The 24,934-nt window shown below is 44.9% G+C and overlaps 1 protein-coding gene across 21 annotated transcripts; it reads left to right on the top strand.

Moving 5' to 3' along the window:
- Window positions 1–22,965, top strand: LOC129589910 (uncharacterized). 21 transcript variants are annotated; one of them, XM_055484824.1, is made up of 10 exons: window positions 1–355; window positions 785–841; window positions 6,806–6,920; window positions 12,296–12,398; window positions 15,524–17,980; window positions 18,168–19,441; window positions 19,592–19,658; window positions 19,718–19,795; window positions 19,854–20,248; window positions 21,139–22,965. In XM_055484824.1, exons 5-10 carry the CDS (start codon window positions 15,556–15,558, stop codon window positions 22,855–22,857), a joined length of 5,958 nt encoding a protein of 1,985 aa, XP_055340799.1. In that variant the 5' UTR covers window positions 1–355; window positions 785–841; window positions 6,806–6,920; window positions 12,296–12,398; window positions 15,524–15,555; the 3' UTR covers window positions 22,858–22,965. The 21 variants fall into 21 exon arrangements, with proteins under 21 accessions (XP_055340799.1, XP_055340801.1, XP_055340800.1 ...); XM_055484826.1 differs by having other exon boundaries at window positions 12,296–12,419; XM_055484840.1 differs by lacking the exon at window positions 12,296–12,398 and having other exon boundaries at window positions 2–355; window positions 21,139–22,258; window positions 22,321–22,502.
- The last annotated feature ends 1,969 nt before the right edge of the window (window positions 22,966–24,934 follow it).

The raw sequence follows: 24,934 nt of genomic DNA, 5'->3' as shown, positions 1-24,934 counted from the left end.
CGGATTACCAAGCTAATGGTTATGCAAATACGCGAGCATAGGGTATAAACTGCGTAACCTACGATATCGGTATTCCACGCTACTTTTGCCACACAGTCATGGTTAATGCTTTTACCTTGTTTACCGTAGCAATATTTATGCCTTCTGGATGTAGCAATTTTTTGATTATTCTGATTGAAAGGGACAGCTTGTATCTGTCTCGGTAACAGTAACGTATAACACAGCGCCACGTCTAGCATAGCAAGCGGTCATTCGAGTTTTAAAGCCGATCATAAAAACCGGCGGTGGCTGGGAAATTTGATAGTCCGCTCGTTTCCGTGCCATGGCGTCGCTGCCAATCAGTGAGTGCAACTTGGTGAGTGTACACACACAATTCTTTTGGCTACAATATTATACTTATATTATACGAGACCGTAATCAATTCCGTTTTCCGATCGATCTGTAGAAAATTAGCTTTTTACTTAATCCTTGTCATGCTGTGCCGGCCCACTTGAACGTGCAGCTATAGGCCGCTCCATCGCATCGTGCTTGTGCCCGGAAAGTATGTCAGACTAATAACACGCGCATATCGATACATACACATTTACACACACTCTCAACCAAGTCTCTTTCCGCCGTCGGCAATGAAAAAGCGGTCATGCAGTGCTCGATAGATACAACAGGTAGTACAGTGCCATTACCTGCCTATTTGTATGTGTAACCAGGAAAGAGACACTTCAATCTAACGCGATCATATTATTTTGCATTTATTTCGTGTACTGGTAGAAAGTGTTTATGTTTTCAGGTTCTCTTCTCTGATGTGTACATCAAGTAGGACGACGACGCAAAGAGAAAAACCGAGGTGAGTGGAAAATGAATATATAATGTAGCACATTCACCTCGTCAAAGTAATTAAAGCGAAGATACCGGTAACGCTCTTTACAACGTTCATCGGCAAATAGCGGTTGATTTGAGTTAACAGATGTTATGAAAGACGGGTTAAGAGAAGCGTTCGTTACCATATGGTACGATAAACAGGCATATACCGCACTGTATACCCGTTATGCATAGTTGCGGGATCGTTCCCGAGTTTATCGAACTCGGCTTTTTCAAACACATGCTCATAACTTCCGGGTATGTTGCAGCAGCTGCTGTCCGTTCGCTGGCGTGTGGATTACGTAATAACCAGTTATAAACCGCTATAAGAAGTTTGTCGGTAGGCCGGGGTGGGAAGTATGTTGTACACAAGTAAAAATAATCAGTCATAAACACACCGAATCCCGGATGAGCGCTGATGATTAAATAAATCATAACACCACAACTTTGCCAATCAGTAGCTCATAAACACTAACTGCAGGTGCCAGTGTTTTTTGCCGACAACAAAATACACCAGTGTAGCTAACAATTTCCTCGTCTCTTCAAGGTATCCAGTAATCTGATTGCTAATTCTCTTTAGCCTTTGATCTACAAAACTAAAATGCGAGAAACATTCATTAAATTCTATAAACTACTAATCAAAACTAGAAAAGCTTGAAATTTCCCGACAATTCAGACGATAGAATCAAAAACTTCAAAAACACTGATGAAATGGATAGTAAAAAATTTTTTATTTCTCACTGAAGGGTCTTATTACAGATCGAGAGAACTCCTATCGATAATCTCACAGTGATAAATATGCGCTACAGATATGAATAAGGAAGGAAATGGCGTCACTTAAAGGGTCTTATTAGAAAGTCGTATTGCTCTTTCCTCGTCAACAGGAAGCCGATAGATAGCGTTTTATTATCGCGTAAGGACAAAGTTTGGATGTAAGATATAGCACAAAGGCCTAATTTAAAAAGCCCTTAGGACGCATACTTTTATGATCCGAATGTAGCAATTTGCAGTTATTATTAATTGCCAAAGCCCGGGGGTAATTCTTCGGCTTCGCACAAACATCCTTAACTTATTTGTGCATGAGCTGCAAATTACTCGAAGTTTGTATATGGATCATGTGATGAAACAGCGGCTACCGATTTGTATTATCTGCTTACACCTGAGAAATAGCACACACTAACGTTATGCAATGCCAAAAAGCAATGCTTGGGTGGGCGATTAACTCAGCTGCCGGTACCGTTTTTTTGTCGATTGCATAACAGCAGCATACGCCATATACCATACTAGCTAGTAGGGGTTCATGTAACTTATACTAGTTAACAGCGGCTATAACGGACTTTCTTTCGCCCTTGCGAACGTAGAAAAGTGTCGACTAAGCGTTTTTTACCGATCTGTGCTTTAGTACTCATCCGACCTGGGTAGATGTTTCATGCAAGTACACCGAGTTTTGAGTTCTACGGCGCGTAAAGCTAGCATGTAAAATAGAGGTGTTTTCATAAGATCCGTTTTTTTTTTGGGTAGCGTAACTCGCTAACCCAAAAAACTTAGGAATTCAGTTGTTTGGGTACCGATTTACAAATCACAGTTACGAGGATAATTATAACTCTTCGTAAACTCGATAACTCAAAATAACTCATGTCAAGTTCAACAGTTAAAAATAACTAATCAAGTCTGGTACATGAGCATCACCCATTGCGGTGCGGTACATACCGACAAATAGAAATGCAAATAACGTTCTCGTAAGCATATCTGGTCATAACGGACTTTCGCAATAAGACTGTAACAATTTTAAGCATCTGTGGTGCGTGCCAATTCGACGCTTACAGTGGAAGGACAAGGCTTTCTCTAAGATATACAGAGAACTGGTTTAAAAACCTTGTGGAAATTGCGAACTCGTTGAAATGTGCAAAATCTTGCATGAACAAATAACAAATAATCCGTGAATTGAAACAGCGAATTGGTTCGGAGCCGTTTAAACCAAACTTTAAGAAATCCTACGAAGCCGAATAGTACGTATGCTCCTTAAAGATGGGGGCCTTGAACTGGATTTCAACAGAAGTTTCTTAAGTGTCAAGACTACTAAAACTCGAGTGCCATCTTGTTTAACTAGTTTCCCTCGCGCATTTCGGGAATCGTGTTGAATTACACGGTAGAACAATTTGAAACTTGGGTGTATATTCGTAAGTCTCTTTTCGGTACCAATATGGATCGCATAAAAAGCAGCAGCTGCAACTTTCGTGCGAATCAGTACGGTACCGGTGTCCCGAAGCGGTATCATACCGCGTTTTTGGGGCACTTCCATTTTTGCTTCGAAACATGCGCCTGGCTTTTATCCCCTTATAATTATGGAGCGCAAAGCAATAAGCAAGCCGCTAATATTCCACTCACGCAAACAAGGACTGGGTGCGCACGCGATGGCGCTCTTGGGGAACGAATAAAACTGCCATCTCACCATCGTAAAACCATGCGCATCGATCGAACAGATCCAATTATCATTAAAATCCACGACCGGGCCGAAGATGCAATCCCATAGAGCGAGTACGCGCGCCTCTGACCCGGTTATTAAGATTAACTAGCAGGATCACGAAAATGTGCCACAGGATACCAGATGCCGTGTGTTGTGTTAGCGCATCCGGGGCTTTGAGCAATCTTATCGATCGATTATTACCGGCGCTTAAAGGTTCTCTTGTCTCGCGAAAGTAAGCGATGCAGTATATGCGGCAACCAGCGTGCATTAATTAGGACTATCACGACTGGAGACTTCTCATCAAAGTCGTTTTTGTTGCAAGATGGGCTGATTTTGTTGCTGAACGTCTTGTAGGGTTAAGAAATTACGGCTCTCGTGTGGCCAGTGAAATCCAGAGATGTTTGTACGTGATAGCCTTAAAATTAATGCTTTTGTGCTTTATTTTAATTGGCTCAGGCTTTATAGAATCATAATTATCCGTTTTCAGTCCGGAAGAAGTGTTGCTACAGGTTAGTTGCACTCCAGTACAATCTGTTAGTCTGTTTTGATGACCTTTGGCAGACGTCTGCCGTATTTAAAGTTTAAACGGCCCTTAATCGGCTTACTGTTCATTGAACAGCGCTAATAACTGTAACCGGAATTCACGTACAGTGTGTGCTCTGCGTTTTGCCGGCGAATGTAGAGCTTTGTTACGTAAAATGAGAGCAACATTTTCTTAAGAAATCACGAGAATTCACCGTTTAACGCACGTTGCAGTCTAACACAATGCCTAATAATGCAGAAACATAATTATCAATTTAGGCTTCTTTTATCGGCATTATGTAATTAACCATGATAAGCAACGATAGTGTTATCTCACTGTAACTAACTGTTCCAAATCGGACAATTAGTTAACGAATAAGTGCCTAGAATATTCAAGCAGCCTTTGCTAATTGTTTACTTGGCGAATGATATATGATATTCCATATGACCTAGAGCAAACAGCCCATGCAGGTACCAGGTGTATCGCTGAATCTGCAAGCCTACAGGGAACGATTTACCCATCAAGCAAGCCAGCTAGCTGCAATTTATGATACATGAACCAATGAGCCCGGTAGACAGGTTATTCAACACAGATGGCAACAACAACCATCATGCTCAATGGCACTTTGAAGAGTTGGTGTTGTTGAACGAGAAAATTCTCTTGAAGGCGGAAATAAAACCGGTTTCCTGATATGGAACTGGCTGCGGTACTTTTCGCTTGTTTTTCATCTGGTAAGTCTGCGTTTTTTCTGGGCCCGGACGGATGGCCGATAATATGAAGTGCATTGTTAACGCGCTGCTATTGACCGCTGATGAGAGAACATTGTACGCCGGCCATTTACTGTACCGGTGGGGGCATGGTATAGAAGTCATTCTTGGCACAGCCAGGTGGAAAGCAGCAAAGTAACAAAATATGCACCGTAAATTTTGAACGAGCGTTGTTAGCACTAAGCAGTAAAACTGAAATAACACACAGCACGCAATGGTGTTAATGGCAGCCGGTTCCCTTAGTCAGCGGTGTTGACCTTGGAGTAGGATTGACTGGTAGTGTAGTACGAGTATCTCTCGATCATGGTTCATTAGCAATGTAATGAACAAGACACCATGGTACAGTTGTCATCTTCCACACTGTTAATACGGTGGATGACTGTTTAGCCTGAGAAAATTCAGCGTAACCTGAATGACTTTGAACAGGCACACCCATGTATGAATGATTGTCATCGATCAGGCTTTCTTGGCCACAAGTTGATTTTCTTCAATCGAAGGAAGTTTTGAGACAGGCTGATTAATAACAGGGTATTGTGTTGGGGCTTTCACAGCGGTATTTGTGTAGAGGGTATTTGTGCAAAGAATTCGAAATGTCGTGCACCGATGAGAAAGGAGCTCCCTGATCGATATTCTCCTGAATCAGGATGTAGGGTGAGTGTTTAGTAATTAAAGATGAGGCTCACGTCCAACACACACGAATAGCAACGTCTTTCGATACTGCCTCAAACGGGATAGTTTCTGCTGGAAACGCTTATGAAACGGTTGCAGCAGTATCGTCTCTGTTTGATTAGGGCATGTTTCGTCGCGAGCAAATGCAATGTTTTGTTTGGGATGTTTCGTTGTGATGTTTATGGAGTGTTTCGTCGTGAGCAAATGTAATATGAACTATAAAGTACTTGTGTAACCCTTAGCGTAGCTAATTCGAAGCCGGCTTTCGGCATCCGGGTAAGGCACCGTAACGCGATTCGCAACGAATGCGAAACGCCAGCCGAGGATCGTCGATCTCGGTTACGTACTCCTACGCAAAAGCAGGGACCCTTTCTATCTAAGCTCAACTTGAGATATCGTGTGCTGTGATTGAAAAGGATGCTGTGGGGACATTCCAGCCGTTGGCTGCTGTTCCACTGTTTGCAATAGAGAGTGTTCAGGCTGAAGTTCATCATACTTTCATCGCTCAGTGTTTCGAGAGGCTGGCCAGTTGCTCGGCGCGCATTAGTAGCCAGCGTGGCTGGCAACGGGGTGAAAGTTTGCACTGATCGATCAGACTCGTTGTTGTGTGGCATCGGCAGCGACTGCGCGCGGCCGGCGTTCAACTGTGCCGCATTGAATATAGGTCGGCAATCGGCATGAAAATATAACGGCCCACTACCGGCTCTGTGTGCGTGTGTATGTGCTCTTTTCCGTCGTCCATGCGCAGTGTGCGCACTTCTCTTACATAGAGCGGATACATGAGCGCGCTTATTTACTGTATACCCATGAGCATCGCACAGCCAACTGCCGTCTTATTAGTTAAACTACACCGCCTAGCGTGTCTGCGCGGTGATTATGTTCCTAGCCGGTATCGTTGTCAAATCTACGTATCTGCGGGCGATTTGCAATCAGCGCACAAGGAATGGCTTGTGCACGGTGCTCTGGCCTCAGCCACCGAAAATTTTCGTGTCTTTAACGTAGATTTTGCACTGAACTTTAACTGCCGCCTCGATAACCGTGGGTCCCAGTGAACCGCAACGGATGTGTGCCGGATTGACTCGCTGGGTGCGGTGACTCGCGGGGAAACCTGTTATTGCGCAAGTACGATTGATTTTTTTGCTTGCTCTCTCCCGCTCCATTTACGAGAATCTGCATGCAACCGGCGCATGTTAACTCGTGCGTTGTGCGAATCACTCTCAGCTCATACACAAACACACACACCAGCCTGTCCGAATCGAGAAATGTCGGTTCGCACTTTTCGACTTTAGTCTGCGGGCCGGCCTTCTGCCACGCTCACACCAACCGCACTCGTAAACGCACGCACACGTCAACCAATCGGCGATTGGTTAGCGGCTCTGTTGTGCAGTGTGTAGTCAGGGGAAAGTCTTATCTAACCGCGATAAACTATTCTCCAACGATTTCGATACACACATATGACTATAAAGCTGCCAGCTCAGCTCTTACATATGTGCCAGATCATCGACGTTCGTCTACATTTTGCAGATTTGCCTGGACAACAAACACCGCAGCCATATAACTACGGCAAAAGAATTTCCTTGTCAATTTCCAGCCAACTGCCAACAATACAACAACGTGGACCGCATCGCTTACGTGTAAGGTAAGCGAGTTATGTGCATGTGGACACTAGTGTCACCTGATTACCTTGTACGATGCGTATCGTATAATCATAATTGTCTATTGTGTGTTTTTTCTCCTGCACACTGCTCCACATAACATGATGCCGGTATGGGGTATGTTGTCTTACTCTGACTGACGGCTCAGGGTTAATGCGCCGCTGTACTGTCAATGCAATCGCGATGAACGGGCGCGCACACTCAACACAGTTACAACAACCGGCTTAATTTTTGCTGCAGCTATATATCTGACGGGTGACATGTGATGTTTACTTATTAATCATCTACCGGTAGATTGCAATACATAGGCAATTCTCTAGTGTACATTAGTAACTGGTTTAAAAACAGTGGTTGGGAATCTGATTACCTGGACTAGATTGCAGTATTATATTTGTATGTACAGTATAGCGATGTCTTCTCACTGCTCCACTTTCCAGTGTGTAAATGTTACGGGCCTTACGGCAAATGTGGGCCAACACACGTTAACCTGCCACATGGTGAACTGAAGCGTTAATGCAATACTGCGGAGAAGACAGAGTAATTTTGTGCTGTGGTCTAGATAAGACAGGCAATTCCGTTTTCCCCTGTTTAACACAGTGCCCGTTATGACAACCGTCAATCCATGAAGACTTTTGTGTACTTAAGCGCAGTGCATCGTTTATACTTACTTTTATTGATCTTTGGGGCTTTCTACTCTAGTCGCTCACCCCGGCAGTATGAGCTGGAGCGAGCAACTTCCATCAAACCTGTTTTTCTTACGCACTTTTTAAGAACAGTTGCGATAATACACGATTCTTTTGTATAGCATAGAAAGCAGCAAGATGTAGCGCTGGCTGCCAGGTGTAAAGATTGGATACAAAAACCGCTGTGTAATGTGTAATCAAATAACTGTCGAGTAACCGTAAAAATAGCGTACACACGATGATCGGTATATTGCTATGTTTTTGTCCAGTCATGCTGCGATGAACTTCCAGCGAGTTTATGTCTCTGCTAAAACTGCTACATTACGTTTGCACAAATGGCAGTACCTTGTAACTGCAATAGCAGACCACAAGATAAAAGGTTGCGTTTGACAGTTAATAAGCCTTTTCCTAAAGTTAATCTGAGTTCAGCCATTGTAAGGCCATCAGCCTCTCCGAGCGGACAAATTGATCATAACAAAATTTCGTAGTTATTTATATGAACGGACGGATTACGTGCTCGTGTTGTGTCACAGTTGTTACGATTAGAGTGTGCAGGTTAAAGACTAATATTACCATAATATTGGGTCCGTACACTTGGAGTTCGCGCAGTTACTGCTGCGGTACTAACGCAAAATACAAAGAATAGTGAAATTAGAAAAGTAAGATAAGAAGAAAAGATATGTGCAAATGATAAAATCGTAAGTGCCAGATTTATCAGCAAGGTGTACACTTGTTAAGTAAGATGATTGAGTGAGAAACAGGAAGCCGGTATCTTGATTAAAGGTTTCTACGATCCTTGTTTATGCTGATCGGTTACTGATAGATAACGATGGCTAAGTAATGATAAAATTGTGAGAAAACTCTTATTTACGACAACCTGAAAAGCGCCCGAACACTCTGAACACCAGCAAGGCCGGAACTGCACAAATTGCAGTCTTCGTCCTTCTAATAACTGCTGTCATACGTACAGATTGACAAACGAGCAGACTGGAACCTTACTGAAACTTAAAAAAAACAGGTTTACAGAGGCATTCAAATTAACTATCTACTTCTTCTACCTTTCCTTTATTCTGCTCAAGGAAACGGTGAAAAGCTCAGGTAGAACGCATTTCTTTGCTGGCAGGTGTGTGCTTCTGTAAACATTTCCTGGTTTCAGGAAAGCAGTTTAGTAATTCTATCAAACGAGTATAATGCAGTTCTTTCACGCACCCCAAGCGTTTGGCCCAATCTGATTTTTGCAACCGTCGATCGTAAGAAAATTTCAAATTATCACGAGGTCTACAGTCCTAGTTAAAGAGCAAAGGGCAACGGGCATGCTATTGTATTCTAAATCTGAAGGACTTAATAAAGGGCATACTGTACAAGGGTATGTAAATTTAGAGGATTATGGTACACCTACGGACTGGAAAGGTACGTGGACTATCAAATAGCTGTTAGTATATTTAGCGGTCTTTAGATAAACGAAGCGCCAAGCTCGGATCTTCCTGCTTGTTACTAGCAGCTATATTGAGGACGAGGTATTTATTAAGGTGTCAGTGTTGTCGAACATACCGGTCATGTCAGGCATCGTCTTTATGATGACAACAACACGCGCTATAGAAAAATAACTGGGTGCATGAAGTTAACAGGGTGGCACTACTATTATCCTAAATTTAGCAGCATAATTGTGGTACGTACCGTATAGTTTGCGAAAGTACTGCAAATTATGCGACACCTGAGACTTTTAATGGAGCCTTGATCTTTTAAGGAGGCTTAAGAGGCAGCTTTTATACCGGAATGAATTGTAATTATGCTTAGTCTGGAAGGTATACTGCTATACACAGAAATGCGCTTCACGCTGACGTACCTCGTAACTTTGATGTTATACTTAGTTATACTTTGATGGTGAAACGGCTAAATAACGTATTTCTGGGATATGTAGCAGTGCTCTAGCCTCTCGCTGTTTAATACCGTTATCAAATATTCTGGTTCTCATTGTGAGGTGTTCCTGGATATCTGCTTCAATGCAAACTGCAAAGGCATGTTCGCGTAGTGAACATGCCTTTGCAGTTCATAAAGGTTCAAAAGAGTTGACGAACCATCAAGGTACTTTGGTGAAGCAGTTGCGACAAGATGAGAGAGACATGCGAGGAAACCGAAACGAAGGTTAGGGTGACAGGTGGCGGTGCTGGTATTGGCACTGGGGACAGCATAACGGTTTTCAAAGTATTACGAACCAATTGGGTGATGGTTCACCTGACAAAGCAAGCGCATGTAGTGCCCAAAATAACTTGTAAGGCCATTATACCCAGTACACACGTCAAAGTCAAAGGTGTACTGGTGACCTTTGAAAAGCTAATAATTGCTGATTATCCTTAATTCTGAAGTATAAATTCAATTATACGTCTCCCACGAGCTCTTCAGACCGTTAAAGCAAAAACCGTGGACGTCATCACATAATTGCACAATAACGGAGGTTCCTTATTTCTTTATGTTGCAAAAAGCAGGAAAGCAGACGACCAGTTCATTTCCATTCAGTTCTTTCAGGCGCACCAGCAAAAACAAAGCCTAACGCTACTCTGCGCAAATTCACAGTAAAACAATAATACCTCTCGCTGCACGCCGTAAAGTGTCCTGTTTTTTTAAAGTTAAATGCGATTTTGGTTTAAAAACCAGCCAAACAAACTTGGGTTTTAAGCTTTCTTTAAGTTAAAGGAACTCTCTGGGTTCTTTTAAGATGCAGAACATCCATAACTTTGCACGCATCTACATACTACAAGCGAAAAAAACAATTACAGAGCACTTTACGGTGTGCACTGAGAGGACTTGATGTACGGGTAAGATTCCTCAAGCTCTGGAAGCAGTAACTATTTGCGCACAAAACTTTTGATAGTTCTGTTTTGTGTGCAGTTGTGGGATATTCAGAAACACCTACAAGTAGTTTCTTTTAAATATTCGGTTTCGCCGCTCGCTCTAACCAGACACGAGAAGTTTGACTTTGCTGTCTTTCATGCAGGAAAAGTCAGATGGTTCAAAGAATTTGATCCACTCGATCGAATGAGGACTGATCGCGCTTGTGGTACTCAAATAATTTAACTGTATTCTTTTTGTTCCTCTACATCGTCTGCAGTAATTTCCCTAACGCCCCGGGACGCTACCGGAGAATGATTATTTGTTATGTTCCCAAGCATCTAAGCATAATTCTGCAGCAACTCCCTTGGGAGCTTTCCTCAGAATCAGTTCGATGCGAAATGTCCTCATTAAAGCCAAACAGTCTTCTTTCAGTGCAAAGGTCATGTTTATCAAATAAACAAAAGCAAGCGGCTTTAGGGCTTCTTTAGCCGATGTCATCTTAACGATGCACGTTCTCACATCGTTTGGTGCGCAACGGGGATCACGCAAAGGTATTACATTTTAAAAATAGATCAGGTGCCACGCATTAGCCTGGAACATCTGGTTCAGCTATTGATTACTGCTTGGAGGGTCGTGGCTGCCAGAGTGTAGTCTGTATGCAAAGTCCTTCTGCAGACAAACACGCATCGTGCGTCAGCGAAAGGTCGTCATTGACGAACCCTTGCTGGTTCCTAGAAAGAAATTGAGGATTGGAAGGTCGGCTTGGTGCAATAGCTTCCGAGAGTGTGTCAGCATGTCGACAAACGTTCCCGTACGGGAAGAAACTAGTCTCTTCAATGTCTCTGCGCAGTGTAACCAGCGAGCCGAAAAAACTGTGTTGGGGGAATTCCTAACTATGTGGTCTTCGACTCTGCACAATCCACATTTCCAGTAGTGCAACTTTTTGTAATTTTGATTGATTCCCGATTTACGCCGGTGGCGGTATGGAATAACCCAGAGAGAAACTACCAAATTCGAAAACAACAGCTGCTAGGCAGTGTTAATGATGGTAGTTTCCCCATAAACGCCGTGCTAGTGAATTATGCCGATCAAGGGCTCGGTACGGGTTATTATCAGCGTTTTATGTGTTTCATCATCCAGAAATGTGTAATCGCTGGTAATCAGTTTGCGGAAAGCTGTTTTACAATACTTTCCTTTAGGAGTGGTTATCTTGGTAAAATTTTCAGAGAAAACGAGTAAACAACCACGCTGATCCCTATCGATTTACAAACTGGTTCAATCAAGACTAAAGTTTGCATTTTACAATGTGGGGCGCGTTACAGTTATGTGTCATATGATGAGAATTAAGAGCAGCGGCAAAGTAGCACAGGACTTGAATTCATGGAACCTTGCGAAACTGGTCCGTACACCGAGTTCCAACGCACACACACAACGGCTTGGCATTTCCAGTCGAATATGTTGTTATTTAGTCACACACACACACCACATACCCATACGAGTGGGCTGAGTGCAGCGTCGGATAATTACTAAGCATAATTCCATGAAAACCAGCATGGCTCAGGGGAAAAATCAATAACGACCGCTTGGGGGGTGTATATTTGGTGAGTCCTTGTGCGAGTAGGCTGTGTGATGATCATAGACCGGTAACGATGGTGTGACAACACGAAAGAAAATACACTTGAATGTACGATACATTCTGGCAGGATGTGCAAGGATAGCGTTTTTCAAAAACTGCTGAGTGTCGCTCTTCTAAAACTGTATTGTACGGAAAGTTGTCAGCTAAGCAGCCTTGTTTAGCGTGATATGTCCCAAGAATTATCAATCGACCAAAGATTTTGCTATAGATTGTTTAAACGTCTGTGCCGGTTCATCTACATTTGAAGTTTTCTCCTCTTCTTCGTGATTTAATCCATGTGCGCTGCTAACCGTGCAACTGACTGGAATCCAGTAAGTTTTGTACGATTTTTGGTAAGTGTACTTCACCGGCTTGCACACAGTAATTACGGGCAGTGCCAAAAACTTTCCCAAGTATATCTGTATGTACACAGCATGTGATTGCGGAAGCACTTTAGTCCGGGGTGTTTGCGACTTTGTGTGCATTTTTGGAACGGCAGTGCATACTGTAGGTTACGTAAACTAACACGCGGCTTATCTGCTCACTAAGTCGAGCCAACAGATATTTTCTTCTCTCTTCTTTTTATTTGCCGATGGGTAGCAAACTGTAATGCAAAAGTTGCCGCCGCCGATACACTGCATACAATAATATCAGTACTTACTTTCTTAAAGCTGTTATCGATTAACTGAAAGCGCTGCTCTTCGATCAATATGTTGCTCAACTTTTTTTTACTCACTTTAATACCACGTCAAGCAGCAAAGTTCCCGGCGTGAAGAGCCTTTATGAAGTCCACTTGATGTAAGGTACACGTGTACTACCTATGAGTTGTCTCACTAACTTATGCGAAACGTTCACGGAACGATGTTACTACTATTTAAAATGACAGACTTTACAAGAATCGATAGTATAGATACAGCAACGCTTTTTCTGCGCAGCCGGCGCGATACCATAGGCGCTGCTGTATCATGCAATAAACATTACCAAGTAATAAACTCGGGCGCAAAGTACTTTAGCAATTTATGGCGCTTACCACGATGTTGACTCATCGTGATGATCCCGCAGAACTAGTTTTCGATGCAGTTCCGGGCTATTTTTGCACTTTGATGTACCGTAAATCATAGTTAGGTGTGTTTACTTGCGTTTGCTTAATTCCCATTTCATGTGAGACGTTCTTTCTTATCGCACGGAAGACGGCAAACATGTATGTAAGTGCTTAATGTTGCGCTAATTCAGTTTGATGTTAATCTTATTTAATGAAGTAAACTTAGCTACATGTTTGGACCATTAACGCACATCGTTGTAGGAGTGTAATTCAGAAAAGCGCATTGCATCACAGTTCCCGTTTATATTATTAACATCAGTAAACTGATTTTGCATAATAAATAATGATTATATTTATAACATGTATAAAGCAGATTGCTGATGCTTGATAACTTGATTGCAACCCAGATTGTAAGACCTTGCGAAAACCGGCTATTTGGCATAACGATAAAAGTCGTCCCGTGATTGACTGTAACAGATTTTAATGTCTGATACAATCGAGATCAATTAAACCTAATTGCTATCGATTTTCCGAAAATGAAGGTGTACGAAAAGTAGCACAATCAAACGCTACAATTCTGTGCATAATGAAGGTTATAAGGTGTCTCGTCAAGGTGCACCTATAATCTTTTATACGGCATTAACCAAGCCTGCTTCACACGGTAACCCACATAATTAGCGGGTTATAGACTAACCGCAGGGGTGTGTGCCTCATCCAGAATTAAGGCGTTACCCAGACAGATTCTTAATGGGATTGTTAAGTATGGTAACGACATTATGAATCGCTCTCAGCTCGTGAGAGAATTAGACCAGTCTGCAGGGAACCGACTTCGGCAATAGGCTACTAATAGCATACATCGCTCCCAAGTACCGATTCATCGAGTAGGTTATATACTAAGGTTACAAGCTCATAACCTTCGCGGGTACCTGCACAACTAAACTACAGTGGATGTCCTTTCATCGTGGTACAAAAACGCAGCTTGCAAGCAGATACTTGAGTTCGTTTTAAAGCGAATAAAATGGGAAGGGTGTACCTACCGAAGTTGGTAGTTTGGAAACCGACTTCAATGGTCGCCTTTCACTAGTACCTCAGAACTAACGGTCCAATCAACTTCGTAATCCATAAGGTTAATCAAATTTCCTTGAGTTTGACGACATAAAGCTTTACGTGTATGTTCAGCTGCTTTTTACGTAGAATATGCCGGGTCAAAGCTGCAAAATAGCGTGAAACCGAGAACGAGAGCGGTACTGACGTCAAACCGAGGAATGATCGTGCTCATGTTGTTGATTTAATTTGGGAGAGAGAGAGAGAGCAAGAGAGGGTGGGAGAGAGGGAGTCATGGACCGCTCCCGACTATATTGCTCACTAAAATACTGTCATCGCATCCCGTTTGGCGCGCGCGTCAGACACGCTGCCTTTTTTACGCGACCTTTTACCGGAATAGGGTGGTCTTCCGCTGCTTGCAGCTGCAGTTATTCCGGCTATTCCCGTTCACAGTGACACAGTGTATTCTACTTTTCAAGTTGATACAACTTTCCGGAACTTGTCAAACAACATCGTCATGCGATAAATGTAACAGCAAAACGCATACGTTGACATGGCGTTTTTCTGATTGATACAAATCCATACACGGAAGGCGGAAAATGTTGCTGAGGTGTTGGTTTTATGAGTGTTATTGCCATGGCTTCTCAACAGCAATCGTGCTACAGCATGCTTTAGCTCGTGTGTTTTGAGTTGCCGTCAAGACGTACCAATTACACATATCGAGAGCGTCCACATGGTCAACACTCAGCAGTATGTTTGTCTTGTATGAACTTTTTCTACATGCATTGCCTGCTAATAACCGCGATTGCGAAACTACCGTTGTAACTTTGCGATTTCCATAATTATTTTAATTCTAGAGTGTATTCACTTCTAATGCTAGAGTTGTATTACTTCGTTCTCGTGCATAACTATTTCGTGCTATGGTTCCGCCTGTCTGATTCTCAAGAATGGCTTTGTCATACTGATCTGGGAGCGGATTAACGGTTGGTTGACTGTTTGTGTTTGAGTAGCAGAGTATGGCGAATTGTATGATGAATACGCTGATTTACTAGAAACATTCCGGCATATTCATCGTTATTACATAAAAATATTATTTCACAATCAGCACTGCACTGTTACATCCTTCTGATCAACCATATCCTTTGAGCTATTTGTTTGCTTGTCAAATCGCTTATCTCAAGTTTTCTGATACTTGTGTTTGTCACCTTTGCCGCTTCTTATCAGGCGCCTCTTCAGCTTGCGAAATGCAAATACCATAATTTTTATCAGTGTTAAACTGAAGCTCTTTACTCTTACGATTAGTAAAGGTACATCCACCAAACATGTGGTGCGTCCTACCAACTTCAAGGTGAAACTGTGTATAATTTGCAGATACATATTCTGACTGATTCATCTGCGCCGGTATGCTAGCCGGAATGCAGCCGTCCGGTGAGCGCTATCTCTCTCCTCCCGTCAGTCCCCGTAAATCTGTGATAGTGCACACCAATTCAGCATTCAAACCCACACCGCTTCCCATCCCCAAAGTGCCCGAGACACCATGCGTGCCTCTCAGCTACCCTACGGCGGAGGTGCGCCACCCCACCTTGGCGGGGCTCCTGCGCAACAGCCACCAGCCGCTCGCCCCGCCAACATCCTCCCCCAAAACCCAATCCCATTCGCCCAAGCAAGACATGGGCCATCCTCTCCACAAGCACTACTCAGCGCACCCCGTTCCGGAAATCGTAACACCGGCGGTGCCGATTGCTGAGTATGTTCCACTGACCGGTCAGAAGAAGACCGCATCGACGTACACGCCCCGACCACGCGCCACAACCACGGTCGCGTCTCTAATCCAGTTGCACTTCCCGTCGTCGTCGCCGCCGCAGAGGCGTGACAGCGGCACCGCGGGTGCGTTAATGGAGACCGTCATTCGGGCCAGTTTGGATGAGGAACGCGAGAGGAATAACTACAATCTGCTACGAGCGGCACGGTCCCCTGACGTCGTGAGCACCAGTACGGAAAAGTGTCCACAACTGCACGCGCTCCTATCGGATAACTCGGTACCTGTGCGGAATGCACCGGTATCCAGAAACTTCGGGCAGCCTTCTGCGGTAGCCCAGCGACAGCCAACGACAACGGTGTCTTCCATCATTCAGTCCACCCGGCTCCCCGTAGAAAAACCGAAGCGAACCGAACGGTCAAATCGGACCGTGGCGGAACTGATCTTGCAGGCTCAATATAACGAACAAAGAAGTAACGAGCAGATGGAATTGCTCAAAAAGGTGAATCCCGTCACGGTTGCCTCGAATTACAGCACTGCTCCATTGAAGAAGCGGATCAGTGAACGAGCGCGCACTCCAGAAGCGTTTTTCGTTGAAAGAGTGAGAACTCCCGAAGTGTCCTCTGTGGAAAGAGTGCGAACTTCTTCCATGTCGTTTACTGAGAACCCCCGAATCCCTGACGTGTGTCTTGGTGAAATAGCCCGCATTTCTGAAGTGTCGTTTACTGATAGAACACGTTCACCTGAAGTGACCTTTGTCGAACCACAGCATTATAGCCAAGAAATCTTCACTTCCAGAGAAGATCGTAGATTCAACACCGATTACAAAGCCCACAGACTACAAGCGCAACTGGATAGAATCGCAGAGCGACGGACCGAACACGTCGAACCGAGCTGGGGTTCGTCGCGGATGGACGCTCTACAGTTTGGAGAGCCTGCACCGATCCGCAGCGTGTCACCGATCAGTGTAAAGCCTGTTTCTCCAGTTAGTGTAAAGCCTCCGACGGTACCTGACTGGAAGAAAACTTACGCACGTTCACTAATGGAGCTGCAGACAGAACCAGAGGTGCCATCTACACAGCGTTTTGACTACGTTGCGACTAGTGTCCAATCACCGGAACCTGAAACGGATAAAAGCTTCCAATCATCAAAAACCGAAGCGGTGAAAAGCATCCAACCACCCGAACCCAAACCGGTGACACCAATGCGTACTCAGTCACCCCAAATCGAAACTGTGGACACTATTGACAAGAAATCGCCTGATGCAACTGAAGTTGTGCCACGCAATGCGGAAGTTTTACCGGTTTCTGGAGAACCGAATACAGACAATGCTATTACACCAGAACTTAAGGCAACAGAACCTCTTGCTACAATATTACCGGAATTGACTTCTGAAACTCTGAAAAATACGACAGATGCCTTACCTGAAACGTCCAATGATATCTCTGTGCCAGAAACAGTTGTGTTCACGGAAAATCCCATGCAGCAAAACGCTTTTGACACCGAGATCCGCGCGATGACGTCTATTGAAAATTTACCTGAAATTGTGGCGATCACTAATGCTGCGTCACATGAAGACCAGGATGCAGCCAACACTGCGTCCACGTCAGAGATGTCGCCTATTGTGACGTCAGACATTGACATTGCGCAGCCAATCATAGAGCCGATTTCTGACGACGAAGTTTTTAACGTACAGCCGATAAAAGAGCCACAATCCTTATCCTCTCAACGACATGTGCCTGCCTCGTCAAACGTTATCACGGAAACTGTACCGGCTGTGCCAGTTTCTCTAGCTGCACCCGCGGCACCCAAAGTCAAGGAGACAATGCCCACTTTGTCATCGGACGGTTGGGGACAGGCCCTGATCATGGACGACGTTCCGCTGGATCTGTATTCCATCGTCAAACGCCGTCATGCCTCTTCGTCCAGCTCCATCATCCAGAGTATGATTGATGAGAACATCGAACAGCAGATCGGGCTGGGCAAGGGTAAGACACTGAGAACACCTGCACGCCACGCACACGCACGCACGAAGACGACACGGCGACACCGCCGTACTATACGTAAGGGTGAGCCCCATGTTCGGCATGAATGGTGTACACCCGTCTTAATAACACTAACCCTCCAGTAACAATCTAACCCCCACCCCATTCGTGTGCACGTTTTCACTAACCTTCGTGTCGCCCGTGCATGCTTACACTAACGTCTTATGTGATTAGGTATCTGTAACTAGCTGTGTATTTATCGTACCTTTAGGTCACAACTCGTCTGTAACACATACGGAGTTTAAGAAGAAAACGAAGAAAAGACGTGCGACAAAAGCGTACAGTACTACGCCATCGGATGCGGAATTTTCTGAAAACGATGAAAACAGTGCGGACATTTCTGACGATGACACGGACAGTGTGGAAATCCCTCTTCCCTCGAGGAAAACGGACGACGAGAAACCCGCTGACCCACAGACAGTTCGAACTGCAACGCCAGTTTTACAGCGGGAGATTCAGCCGTTGTCATCATCCCGTACAAACTGCACGATTGACCGAATCTCGGTTATTGCCGATCGGTGCTGTATGAACGTGTTGCCTGATTCCGCTGCGGAACCAGTTTTGCTGGATACCAGCGTATCACCATCGTATCGTGTAAGGTCACTCAAAGAACTCTGCTCTACCGAACTCAATAAGAAAGAAAAGAAACCGGCCTTCACGACGGTCCATCCCGGCAATCCATTGTCGCCTGTAGTATGGAACGCCCCTCGCGAGCGCCGTATTAACATAAAAAAGAAACGCAAGCGCGCTCGCAGCCATATCACATTTAAGCGTCCAAAGAAAAAACAACCCGGTACTCCGCTGATTCAAAGCCGGAAACCGTTTTCCACGCACTGCCCGTATTCGGGTCTGCCGACCATTTCACCGTTTCTGCCGCCAGCGGCCGCTCAATATGTCCAGCGCGCCCTGGAGCAAGAGCTCAGCCAGCGCAAGAGCCCCGCGCAGAGTCGCAACGCGTCCCGCGCGACGTCGGTTATTAATGCCGAACGACCGGAGATCCGTCGGCGCTCGCATACGCCGGTTCGCGCCACACCGAAACCGCTGAAAATGGTGATCGGCCGGTCGCGGTCCCTGCGCAGCTCTAACTCCGTCTCGGAAATGGAGATGCCGGAGGCGCTGCCTGAGTTCGACAGTGCGCGCTGGATGTCTTCCAAATCCCAGTGTATGAGTTTCGGGATGCCGTTGCCGGCGAACATCGGGCACATCTTCACCCCCGAATTCGTGGGGAGCGCGGTAAAAACGGAAGCCGATAACTACGATGATATTATGGAACTGGCAGTCGATGCGGAAGCGCTGAATGGAAGCGCCTTGTTCTTGGTTGCCATGGAAGATGGCTCGTTTGGTATTGTGTCCATACCGGAAACTTCGGATGATAGTGTAACGGATAGCGGCGATACGATAAGCGATATCGATATCAACGATATACCACCGTTAAGAATTACAGATGATAAGAATGTATCCAGTTGTCAGCTGGGCAATCACAAGGTGAGTCGAAAGTTGGTACTGCTTAGAACTCCAGATTAAACAGATTAAAAAAGCCTATTGTTCGTCGAATGTTTACTGTCTGGCTAATTGTTTGGTGATGTTGCACAATCGTATGATGTCGGTCAAATTTATGTTGCTAATTTATTACAGGAAGCGACATTTACCGACGATGCAGGAACGTATCAGCATAAACTGCTGGACCGCTTCCGCAAATCAGGTAATTCGAAATACGCACCATACGCTTTCGCTCTGTATGAAACCGTTTCCTCGTTTCAGCTAAATCAGACAAATTCGCTGAAGGAATACGGAAACGGTCACAATCTCGGTCTCCTGACTATGAAATTGTGCCATCAGGTAGTTCATTTGTGAGCGCAGAATGTTCAGCATTTTACGCAATTCCTGTTTATTTTAGAAAACGACACTCAAAAAATTACAATTAAAATCAAACAACACACCCCGTCAAACAGACGTGCAAAGCGTCGCAAACCAACGGGTTGGGATCATGAGCGGCCGAAGAAACGCAAGGTGCGCGACAGCTTCTGGTCACCCGAACCCGATACGCTGTTTGGCCGACGTCAGTCGGCCATCTTTCGCGATCCGTATGAATTCCCGGACAGTCCGCAATCGGTTGACAAAAGCGACACTGGCCTGACCGTTGGAATGCATTCGCTCTTTGGCAGTAGTAGTCGACACCATCGAGAATCTCTTGATGAAATCCACACGGAAGCGCTGTATACGGACGCCAAGTATCCCGCCACGGAGAAAATCAGCATTGGCGAATACCCTAATGCAACTGATATCATGGAGGTATGTGTAACGGCTGTTGAGCAGTCTTACAGTTATTGTATAAGCTAAGCGACTATGCACACTATGTGGCATTGGTCATCGTTTCTAATTACCGTTTCGATCGGAATTTCTAGTCATTATAATTTATTACGAATATCTAAAATTAGATTTTTGGTTAAATTTCTATTATTGCGTTGAATGCGCTCTGTCACAAGTTTACCGATCGCACAGGGCAGGGCGTAACCTAATGGCAAATTCTTCTTCAGTAGCGCAGTGAACGAAAAAACTGATTAGAATCGTTGGTTGTTGCACTGCAAAGGTCGCAATCCAGCGTTTGTTAGATGGTTAACTGATCTACTGTATAATTACGAGTACTAACTGAACACTAGTACATCGGCCTTGTTATTGCTCTTATCAAAAATCACATTTTTGCTGTAGATGGTATAAGCTAAGAAAGCACCAAAGAACGAACGTTTTTTCCTTTGTTGCGCTCGATCTGCTTGTATCGGTATGCTGTACATATACATTGCTCCTACACGCCACGCGAGAACTCCAAAGGTGGGCTCGGAATTTACTTCATTTGGGCAGTTATGCCGATCATGGCCGGAAACTGCCCAAGCCATCACAAGACAACAAAAACAGAAAAATTTTTACGCAGCAAGTGACATGTTAGCCTTTAACATTTCCCAATTTATACCAATTCACACACATACACACACAACTGCAACAGAGAGACCACTAGAAAAGGGACGTGTCGTGTGTCGCAATACCCGAATTCCTGCGTCCCTCTGAATCCACTCCATAAGACAGTTAACATAAGTGACTAGTTTATTAAGCCTTTTTTGACCTTTTTTTCCTCTGATGTTTTGCCTGATTAAATACCTGGCCTATATTGTTGCGCTGCTTTACAGACGACCTTATCCAGCGCTGACACATCTAGCGCCAGCGCGCTTCTCCCCTCCTCCCCCACGGAATCCGCTACAAAATCCTCCATCTCCGATGACGAAGAGGATGAGGAAGCTGGTAAACTGGAGATCGCAGTCGAATCCATCGATGATGCCGCCCACAAAGTGTCGATATCGCTGGACGGTGGACGACCCGCCGACACCGCTGAGGGGCCGACGGACGACACGCACGACACCACGATCGATCAGCCCCTGGCCGTTGCCCCGGCCTACGAGTTCAACCGGTACGAAACCGTTCTCTTGGGCGCCGAAATTGATATGCAGAGCGAGACGAGCTCCATCATGGATACCTCGGTCGATCTAGAAAGCGCCGAACCGGTTTTAATATCGATTCCGGAGGCCGGTGAAACTGCATTGGAGACCGATACGGAAATTAATGCTCTGCTGGGGAGCATAACGGAAAAACCATCGGATAGCATGAAAGATGAACCCGTGGTCAAGGCACCGGTGGTGGAAGTTGAACCGGAAAGCGATAACCGCGTTCCCATCGCTGAGAATCTGAACGCCGACACGGCGGGGAGTTCGGATATATCATTACAGTTTTCATCGACACTTTTACAGTTGTTAGATGCTAATGACGCCACGCAGCCGCACGTGCCCGAAGAAGCAACTGAAGTGGTTAATAAAAATGAAGAAAATCCAGCCATTTCGGCTGAATTGCAAGCCAAGCGGAAATTCGTATCGAGATTCGGACCGCCGTTGAAATCCAGCGAAAAGCCGCTACCAGCGGTCGCTTATGACAGTTCCACAGAGTCGATAACGGAGCACATTAAGACGCTGTCTGCACCCCGCCCACCGTTGCTACCCACTCCTACCACACCACCCATCACTGCTGAAATTACCGACAAGATTTTCAAGCACCACGAACCACCCTACAAACGTCTGGAAAACTTTCGGCGGATGGAGAAAGACGTATCGGAGAACGCTCGACCCATGTTCTACAACAAGCATAATCGCTCAATGTCGCCGTTCGCGCATCCGCGTCAGGACAGGAAACGCATTCAACGTCTGCGCTACGACCCGATTCGGCGCCAGGACCGGCGTAATCCTCTGCCGCGGAATAAGGGTAATTCCAACCACACACACTTCCGCACTACTAACACACGCTCTGACCCCGCCGAATTGCAGTGTCCCCAGCGCACGGATATGCAGCGCAGCAGCAGGCTTCCTCGTAAACGGACCAAACCGCTCTGTTACGCTGATGCAGTGTACGCTCCCGATACTATGTCTTTCGCATCCACCTTAGCCGTACCGCTGATTAACCAGGAGACAGCGACCCGCGCCCACTGTGTGCAGCAGGTGCGCCACTACGTTACCGACGCCGTGTGTCTGCAGGAAGCCGTGACGGTTGCCACGCCGCCGCCGCCCGCCTGGCTGCAGAATGTCGGTCGTGCGGTCAGTGTCACCATGGGTGACATTATGTCGCAACCCATCCTACATGAATCCTATGAGAAACTGCAAGTGACGCCGTATGGGAATCTGATTGTTGAAAGTATTAAGTGTGCGGGGGATGATGCGGGCTTTACCGGCTTTGCTGTACAGTTCCAAGGGTTCCCCTCTGTGGTGGCGCTGCCCGCCGAGACGATGGAGACCTACTTTATCAAGGACCTCATGCAGTACTACGCCACGAGCACGAATATTGTACCAGAAGATGGACAATCCTAAGGTCATAATTTATTTCACCTTAACTGCAGCGCAACCGCTGCATCACAGCGTTTTGTTCTTAATTTTCTGCTTATTTTTCTATGTGACCAATAAACTTTTGAATCAATACTCGGATAAGTTCAAGTAGTACACGTGCCCCACTTTGCAGGTGTAAAAAATTTGATACAGTACGAATGCGGGAGAAAATTACATAAATATTCCAACGATTTGCAGACTTCGTTTTCAGTCATACAGCCTCACTCCAGCTTCAATGTTAGTCGTACAGCTGCACGCGAACAATCTTACAGTCATTTGCTGCCACGGCGCGTTAAACAGCATCATTTGTCGGGGTTGTTGTGCGGTCAAAAAATATCTGACCCTGACAGGAACATGTGCCTTCATGCAGTTCTGCCGCTTTTCAGTTCACTAGAATCAATTGCATTTAACATCGGCTGAGATTGTTCCATAACCATGAGACATCCAAGAACTGGAATACCGATCAGCTAATACAGCTGTAAAACACCAGAAAGAAAAGTGAACATTTAAAAAGAGACAACATTCCCGAATGAGTTATCACAAGTGTCTCATACCCGTACGTATGCATATTGAAGAATACAAACATGGACATCTGAATATTTGGCGGAGATGGGGCAGTCTGACTGCTACGTAGCGGTTTCTGATAAAAATCTATAGAAACCAACAAACAAGAAATGTTGCAATTGTTAGCATATTAGATATTTCGTATTTCCTCTTACCGCATTCGGTCATAAACATCGAGGAACATTTTCGTGTCTGCTGGTGCTTATTTTCGATAGTAATTTCACGGGTGCATGCGCATATAACTTTTGCGTGGAGCAGGATTGCGCCCCGCACTTTACCTCCCGAGTTCGAGTGCAGTAAATTAGGCGTCTTTTCAAAGAGCGGGCAAAAGGAGATAGACAAAGGTCACCAGAGCGTATCATTATTCATGACAAGTTGGTCAAAGGACTAAAGTCTGGTACTCTGAAGTCTGAGCAATCCGGTCTGTAAAGAAAAGCTGCGAAGCCTGTATGTACTTCTGATGTCTTTATGAAAGTTTGGCGCACGGAGCGGTTTCATTCTGAAAGAAATCACACGATGACTCACAGCCTGTTGTTTCTAAATATCCGGTAGGTAGTCTTCCCTTTTCTTTCTGATGGTTCACAGCTGTGTTAGCTGATCTGCATCGTGGAGGTTCTCATCGAACAATCTCAGTCGCTGTTAACCGCAATTCATTCTATGTAATCATGGATTGAAGAGCGGCACAATGTACAGCTTTAAAAGATATGGTACGCACCCTGTGCAGACAAACCAAACAAAAAGTTACGAAACCTTGAATTTCTGCAAGCGATGCCGTCAAGAATCTAAAAGGCAGAATCAGAGAGCGATCTACATGTGGCACAAAAAAAGTATCATTTGTATTTGCCGGTTTGAACACATAAAGTTTACAGTTTTCCGTAGAAGTATAAGGAGCGTCGCATACTCGCACAGCACTTTGTATTAATTTTGTTAGCTGTTAGAAGATCTTTGGTAATGTACAGGCAAGTATGTTGTGTGATTATTACAGGCTGCGATGCTGTTGTTGGTGTGTGCCATGTGATTAGTGGTCCGCAGTCGGCCGGTGCACGATTTATGAAGTACTCGAACTGAAGTTTGGTCTAGTAAGACAAAACCAGTATACGTATGACTAGCCTGCTAAAAAAGGCGTTTTGATGGCACGCATGACGTACAGATACAGCAACAAAATCTGAAACAGTGTATTCTATGACTGCTGGTAATAAAAAAACGTTATTATTGCCTACTTGCGCGTTATACCGTATAACGAAACTGAATTTACCATTTTGTAACAGCTCAAGGAAATGTAAAATAGACTCATATCAATATCAATAACATTACTCGAGTAGTATATTCTCACAATTACAGGAAAGTTTTGGTGCGGATCGGAATGACCTGACAGCCTCCAGCACCGCAGTAGTTTCCCTGTTTGAAAAACGCCACTCTGGACGATCGCTGCAAATTTTTAGTCTCACCAACCATGTACGTGACACCTTAACACATTTGTCATTCCCCGCGTTAACGG

The sequence above is a fragment of the Paramacrobiotus metropolitanus genome, unplaced genomic scaffold (genome assembly GCF_019649055.1).
Source record: "Paramacrobiotus metropolitanus isolate TYO unplaced genomic scaffold, Prichtersi_v1.0 Parri_scaffold0000037, whole genome shotgun sequence".
In the NCBI taxonomy this organism is placed as follows: domain Eukaryota; kingdom Metazoa; phylum Tardigrada; class Eutardigrada; order Parachela; family Macrobiotidae; genus Paramacrobiotus; species Paramacrobiotus metropolitanus.
This window is presented reverse-complemented; position numbering and strand designations above follow the sequence as displayed.